This window comes from Eleginops maclovinus, chromosome 9, assembly GCF_036324505.1.
Source record: "Eleginops maclovinus isolate JMC-PN-2008 ecotype Puerto Natales chromosome 9, JC_Emac_rtc_rv5, whole genome shotgun sequence".
NCBI lineage: Eukaryota > Metazoa > Chordata > Actinopteri > Perciformes > Eleginopidae > Eleginops > Eleginops maclovinus.
In genome coordinates, this window is record NC_086357.1 from 9812737 (window position 1) to 9820767 (window position 8031).

At 43.4% G+C, this 8031-nt stretch overlaps 1 protein-coding gene across 1 annotated transcript; it reads left to right on the forward strand.

Annotated features, from left to right (window-relative positions):
* The first annotated feature begins 5176 nt into the window (after positions 1–5176).
* On the forward strand, positions 5177–7174 carry LOC134869189 (zinc finger MYM-type protein 6-like). Its single transcript, XM_063890648.1, has 2 exons — positions 5177–6598; positions 6737–7174. The coding sequence occupies exon 1, from the start codon at positions 5195–5197 to the stop codon at positions 6593–6595; it is 1401 nt and encodes a 466-aa protein (XP_063746718.1). The 5' UTR covers positions 5177–5194; the 3' UTR covers positions 6596–6598; positions 6737–7174.
* Positions 7175–8031: the final 857 nt, after the last annotated feature.

Genomic DNA, 8031 nt, shown 5'->3' on the forward strand with positions numbered 1-8031 from the left:
AGGTTCAACAATGCAGTTTGACATGTAAGCATGCTATCATTTGCTTTTTATAACAAAACAAAAAGTTCTAACAAACATTTTCATCGAGCGCTCTACAAAAAATACAATTCAAAATAATCTGTTTGAAATCATAGCATGTATACTTCGTCATCTTTATAGCATAGGGAATGTCTACACTTTGGTAATGTCTCTTAAGATGATAAATGATTGCCTTCTTTATCTGTTGAGACAACTTTAACTCTAGAAGCTTTGGGTGTAGAGCAATGTTACTTCCAATGTAATCTTGCTAGCAAAATGCATGATAGTTGATCTTTTAGCTTGGGTGTAGGTATTTCAGTTTTATCGGCTTTTAGTTCAAGAAGTTATTGCGTTTTCAACTTACTGTATAACTGGTATTGTTAATGACAGGCTTGAGCTCAATATACAGCTGTGTATCATCAGCAAGAAAAGTGTAATATCACCAAACATCTCTGTGTAAGGCAGTGTATCTCTGTGATCAACTCCAAGCAGATTTACCTTCTGATACTTGCCAAGTTTATCTTAATGTTATCGATAATAGTTGTGAAGATTTTGTCACAATTTCTATCCTTACAGACCTAGATCTACCCTTATTTGTTGAATCCTGATCCTGTCTGTGTGCTCCACATTTGAAACAGTATTTTTGAGTTGCTGCCAACCTTTGTTATCACCCTGGAGAAAAAAGTGTCTTTGCCTTGGAAAAACACTGATCTTTGCCATTTCAAATATGTTCTATTACACTGGTGTCTGGAATTAACGTCCCAAGCTCAAGACTCAAAGTTCTGGAGTCGGGAAAAATATCTCCCAGAGAAGTGATCAGAAGTTGGCACAGGGCCTAATGTAGATCCTCTTCAGAGACCTTATACTTTGAAATAACTGAAGACCTTCAGATGTTTACGTCATTGTCTAAAAAGTCAATTACAGAGAATTGCAGCAATTGCTGCTTACAAATCTGAGTTTAAAGTCCATCCGTGAGGGTTGTAAACTGAGTTTACCTGTGCTTTGCATGTTCGGCCGAATGTGTGTGTGCCCCACTGGGCAGGTAATGGCCACTGCTCTGCACTGCGCTCATAAGGTGGTTACTAAAAATGCGGCCCTGATGGACCACCTAAGGTTAACACTGTTGAATTTGTGAGCACTGTTTGCTATGTTTGGGCTGTTAGCACCATTATCTGCTAAAAGTGTTAGCTGCTAGCACTGTTAGCTAGTGCAGCCGTTGGTGATTTTCTGTTTGCTTCAGACCCCCATAATGCACAAGAAACACTGTATTTGTTTCTGAAACAGAGCATTTGGTAACATATTTTCTGTCCAGTAGTATGAAAAAAAGGCTGATATTGATCTTGCAGCAAGGGTGGATGATTTTAGGGTTATTTGTGTTTGAGTTGTATGAGCTGGTGGTATTGAGGGATATAATGGTCTATAATGATTCAAATGGGCATTGAATATGTAGGTATAAAGGTATTCTGATTAACCACTGAAAACCAGTTATGGAAAGTGAGTGTAATAAGTAATGTAGCCAGCAAAACATTTGTATGGGAGCTGGTAGATTGAACAGCTGCGTGATTAACTGAAGTCGATGTTGGAATGTCAAGTTCTTGAGATGTTTGTCTTATGACAACTTTGAGTGTTTACTGTCCACTAGGGCTGTCAATGAATATTCTAAATTCGAATATATATCGATTAGTTTTAAAAAACAGACATTCGAAGGTGAAAATTATATTCGAATGTGGAAAAACACACCCGCGGCAGCAGCGGCGCGGCTGTCTGCTTTGCGAGTGGGCGCGCTGCCTGAGGGGTCAGGGACAGGTCACAGGAGTCGCATTGTCTGGCACAGCGTCACTGCTGAAAGTTGACTTGCGTGGAAGATGGCAGAAAGTGCAGAGCCCAACTCGACCGCAGCAGGGAAAGTGATTTTAACCCCAAGAAATCTAAAAAGCTCTGTCTGGAAATACTTCGTATTTTTGTCGGTAGACGGTAAAATTGCCTCGAGATAAAGTACTATGCAAGCTATGTAAGCTACAGTTAGCTTATCATTCGACCAACATGAGGTGACATTTTGATAATGTGTAGGCTACCCAAATGAGCATGGTATAGGCTAGTATGTGGAACTCCAACTAAACAGCCACGTCTCAACACATGTTTTGCACCGCCCGCCACAAGCTCTTTGTCTGCAGCACGACAAGAGGCCTGCACGCAGAAATTAATTTCGGTAAGGACATGAGATCGATCAGTGTCATTGATGAGACTTCAGGGAGTTCTGTCAAGAACTGGAACCGAGGCACCGTACTGCGGGCGAGAGAGAGAGAGAGAGAGAGAGAGAGAGAGAGAGAGAGAGAGAGAGAGCGAGTGAAGTCTGCGGTCTTGGCCATTAGTTCATTTACTGGTTTTTGTGTAGGCAATATGTTGTCAAATATGTTTAAACTTTAATAATCTACCTATACAAGTATTTATGGCTCGTTGTATTAGTTTGTGTTGTTGTTGACGTAATGTGCAAATACAGATATTCAAATTTTTCGAATATATGTATTTTTTTAAGGAGGAATATTCGAACGTCCTTTTTAGAGCAATTTTGACAGCCCTACTGTCCACAAGGCCATTGATATTGGCTTGATTTCAGCAGGAGTGGCAACTGAACCCTGTTCTGTCGGTTGTCCATGGTGTGTGTCAGTAAGTAGCGGGTGTTGCTGGTAATCTGAAGTTGAACACTTGAGATCATGGCTGCCCAAATTGGGGCCCGCGGGCCAAACTTGGCCCGCGACCGATTATATTTGGCCCGTGCCTTCCCGCACTGTCCCACCATAAACGATCAAAAGCTCTCGTTGAAAATTATTTATTGGCGCACTACCAAATATTGCCATAGGATGGCGCTGTTGAGCTCCAGTCAGCTCCTAGCTATCCGATAACGCCCAAGACTAGTGAGTGAGAGGATTCAAGGATGGAGCGTAGTAGGCTGTGGCACACAGACAAACGAAAATTTAAAAAAACTTGGGAACAGGACTATTTTTTTACCGAGGTAGATTCCAATGCAGTGTGTCTGGTATGTAAGCAGAGGGTCGCTGTTTCAAAGGAATACAACATTCGCCGTCACTATCTAACTAAGCATGCGGCTGAGTTCGCAAAGTACACTGGAGAACATCGCAAGGTCAAGTTAGCAGACTTGCTAACAAAGCTAACCACCCAGCAGCGAACTCTACTTCAGCCGTCGACTGCACAAGAAAATGCCACTCGGGCTATGTGGATGCAGTCAGTGAGGAGCTTCAAATGGAACTTATGGAACTTCAGTCTGATTCAGACCTCCATAGCAGGTTCAGAGAGCTTTCCTTACACAGGGGTTTTCAACCGGTGGTCCGCGGACCCCTGGTGGTCCGCGGCGGCATTGCATGTGGTCCGTGACAAGAGCCTATGTTGATCAGTTCACCATTGTTTTTTTTAAATATAAATTCGCTTTGATATTTCAACACATTTCCAGAATACCGTTACATATCGTGAAAAATATGTTTAAAATAATATAAAGGAAATTCAAGCTGACAGAATGTAGCCTTGCGCCTATCCAGTCTATGGTAGCCTGTGATTCGCTAATGGTAATGAGTTGTGTCGCTAACCTCACTTATTATTCATTACGTACAGTCTTGCGAGCAAAGTTGACACACATTTATAAGCATAGCCGACGAGAGTATTTTAAGATAGGTTGTAGTACAGCAAACATTTGTTACATATGTACTAGTCTAGCTATATATCTAGCACCAATGGATCGTTTTGTAGTGAGGAAAGTGCCAGAGGGACAGGCTGCCATGACAGAGGGTCAGGCTGCCACGACAGAGGGACAGGCCGCCACGATAGGGCAAGGACAGGCTTCCGAAGCGTCAACTTCGCAAAAAAGACGAAAAAGAAAATACAATGAGGAATATGTTAAATATGGATTCACAGTGACGACAGACAGAGCAGGAGAGGAGGTACCACTGTGTTTCGTATGTTCAACAATTCTCTGTAATGAAGCTATGAAGCCGTCGAAACTTACGCGGCATATGGAGACGCATCACGTCCACTTGAAGGCCAAACCCGTTGAGTACATGCAACAGATGTTGCGTGATTTCAAAGGACAGCAGGCTACCATGAGGAAGAGTGCAAAAATAAATGAAAACGCACTGAAAGCATCGTATCTGGTCGCTCTCAGGGTTGCAAAAAGTAAGAAGCCCCATACCATTGCAGAGCAGCTTATAGAGCTCCTGCGGTCACGTGACTTTTGGTTGGGAGCCACCATTTTGGCAGTCAACATGACCACCGGTGCCAGTGTTTTCTTACCGAGCGAGTATACTTCTCATTTTAATTCAAGTGAAATTCGGCTTTATAGTACAAAATTAGAGAGATTAAATATAAGCGACCCATATAATTCACCCGGTGTGCTTTTCAAGAGCATAACCTCCTGCTCTGAAGACGATGTACCCGACTTGCGCTACGCAGACATCCACAGCTATCTTGTAAGCTTTCCATCAGTGTACTCAGGAGACTCCCTCAGAGCGTACAAAAGCTTGGAGGCTTACAAATGGTGTCAGTCCGGCTTCGTAAACAACATTCAACTGTGGAGTCTTACATCCAAAAACTTCGGCATCATCACTGCAAGGGTAAGTATTAAATTATTCCAGTTTGATAGGCAGTGTCACGTTAGCATTGTTTGTTTATTAGCTTGGCTAGCTACGGAAGTGTCATCCGGGGACAGGGACATCACAGTGTCCGTTAGCTATAATAACTGGGTGCTACTTCTTAAATTAAACTAATTAAATTTAATTAAACTGACCAGAAACTTTTTGTAGCATTGTACTGTATTCCTTCACCCACCTGATATGAAGTGATCACTGCATAAGCGAAAGCCAACGGCCGGGGGGTCCCATCTTTCAGTCTTTTTCTGAAGGCTCCTGGCTCTTTTAATCGCTCCAATCCACTTCTCCCTCCTCTCCGCGTCTTTAGGAATGCGATAATACGATACACCTTTCTTTTTCCCACGCCTATTTGTGCAACCTGGTGCACAGCAGTTATCCACCATCCTTGACAGTCTGCCAGTGCCTGTCAATTTACTGCCGCGATGACTGCCAAAATGGCTGCCCCTGTCGTATCTCGTCACGTGACCAGCATATATGACATCATCTGCAGGAGCTCTATATTGCCAGCAGCCATAGATATGTGCAGAGCTATGGTAAGCGAAGAATGTGCCAACAAATTAAAAACTATTCCGTTGTCAGACAACACAATCGGAAGACGAATTGGGGAAATGGCAAATGATGTCAAAGACCAGCTGATGGCAAAACTTCAGACAGTTCTGTTTTCCCTTCAAATCGACGAGACGACAGATGTTACTAATGATGCGCAACTGTTAACATTTGTGCGATACGAGGACAGTGGCACTATGTGCGAGGAATTTCTTTTTTGCAAACCACTGCCCGGGCGAACTACCGGTGTAGAAATATTTAAAGCACTGGACGATTTTTTCACGGAGCACAATATCTCGTGGCAGAGGTGCGTTGCATTATGCAGCGATGGGGCCCGAGCCATGAGTGGCAGCAAGACTGGACTGTTTGCGCATGTAAGGAGGGTGGCTCCGGGGGTAATTTGGACACACTGCCTGATTCATAGAGAGGCTCTCGCCTCCAAAGATCTCAGTGTTGAGCTCAGTGGTGTGTTTGATGTCGTTGTCAAGACGGTCAACTTCATAAAACGAAACGCATTGAATACACGCCTGTTTTCATCCCTATGCCATGACTTGGGAAGTGAACACAGCTCTCTCCTTTATCATTCAGAGGTGCGTTGGCTGTCTCGCGGCGCTGTGCTCGCCCGTGTGTTTGAACTACGCGGAGCTATCTACGAGTTCTTGTGCGAGAAGCATTCTGATCTGGCTTCCAATTTCAACGATAGTTACTGGTTAACTAAGCTGGCGTACCTCACAGATGTTTTTGCAGAGCTGAACAAGTTGAACAGCTCCATGCAAGGGAGAGATGCAAACGTCATGCAGCTCTACGAGAAGCTCGACGCATTTGTGAAAAAAATGTCAAAGTGGATCGAACGAGTGGAGAGCAATAACTTGGCGATGTTTCCTTCAGTTGAGGAATACCCTGACAGCACTGACATCAACGACACTATATGTGAGCATTTGAGGAAGCTTGTGCGTCAATTCGCAAAGTACTTCACTGATTCGGAAGAGTGGCGCCGTGACAGCAAGTGGATCCTGCTCCCATTCAGTGACGATGCATCAGTAGGGTCAAGTCTGACGGCTGTGGAAGAGGATAAGCTGATTGAGATGTCCACAGACTCTGTCAGGAGGCATATGTACGACACACAGCCCCTTGTTAAATTCTGGATAAGTTGCCAGACAGAATTTCCACAGCTTGCTGCAAAAGCAATGAGGTGTCTTTTGCCCTTTCCAACCACATACCTGTGTGAGAGTGGTTTTTCTACACTGGCGTACTTAAAGAATAAGTACAGGGCTAGGCTTGATCCAGAGAATGACATGAGACTGTCTCTGTCTACCATTTCGCCACGAATAGACAGGCTGTGTGGACTTCACCACGCCCAGATATCACACTGACAGGTAGGCCTAATTCTCCCATGTTTTCACTGTTACGACCCTGGCGGGTTTAGGCCCCGCCCTGTGTTAATGGTAAGCCTGTTCTCTCTCCCTGCTTTTCTCAATCTCTCTCTGCTTTTCTCAATCTCTCTGTCTCTACAGCAGGTGATTGGTGACAGGTCTGTCCTGGCTGGGTTATAAAAGCCCTGACCAGCCAGCAGTTGAGGCTGCCTTGGTCTTCATTTGTTGGATTTTGGTTCTCCGGTGTTGTTGGATTTTTGTTCTCCGTTGTTGTTTTGTCACACACCTAGACTGACTTTGCATGACATTTTTAGTTACTTTTCCCAATACTGAATTGCACAACACTTTATTATTCTTTATTCTTTCTTTAAAATAATCTTTAATTTAATTTAATTTAATAAATCTACTTTTATTATTATAAAATCTGCGTGGCCTCTCTTTCATGTTTCATGCATTGAGCTATGCATGTAACACCAAATACACACGCGCACGCGCAGGCACATCAGTGGGCCGCGGATTGCTTTCTAGTCCGAATGGTGGTCCCTGGGACAAAACCAGTTGAAAACCCCTGCCTTACAAGATTTTTACAGGTCTATTCCCGCACACAGATATGGCAAGATCCGCAAACATGCCCAGGTTATGTTATCCCTCTTTGGAAGTACTTATGTCTGTGAGCAGGCTTTCAGCCTGATGAATCTTAACAAGTCCAAACTGAGGAATGCTTTATCTGACTCTCACCTACATGACATTCTCACTTTGTCAGTTAGTCAGCTTGAACCTGATATTGAGAGGCTTTTAAAAACCAAGAACAGGCTTCATGTTTCCCACTGATTGGACTACTACAGGCAGAATATGTAGGCCTGCCCTAGGCCCCCATTGTGTCACCTGGGAGTATGGTAGGCCCAAGGACTGGTAATGTTCCACACCTGTCCACAAATATTTCATAGTGCTTCAGTTATTTTTTTAATTTAAAGAAGCCAGATCGATGTTATGAAATGTTATTGACCTAAATGTGAAGCACAATAAACAGTGCAATTCATTTTCAAAATGACTTTGTGATATAGTGTTTATTTTGCACACGTATGCTTAACTTACACACGTAATGTACTGCACTCATATATTTACCGCACACTTAATGTACTGCAAAATTATCATTTTGGCCCTCGGCCCTCCCCTCACGTTCAATTTTGGCCCTCCATCGGGAAGTATTTGGGCACCCCTGCTTGAGATCTTGTGCGACAGTGACCCTGACAGTGTATAAATTGATCTTTTCATTGCATACCCCTAGTCATTGATGCTGAAGGTCCTTGAGCTCATATGATGGTAGACTGTATGAAATGATGATTTCTGAGAGTCAATTAGGCCATCACTGCATACAACATTGAAACGAAAAGGACGCTTTATCACATTTTGTACACAGGACAATATCAAAGCAC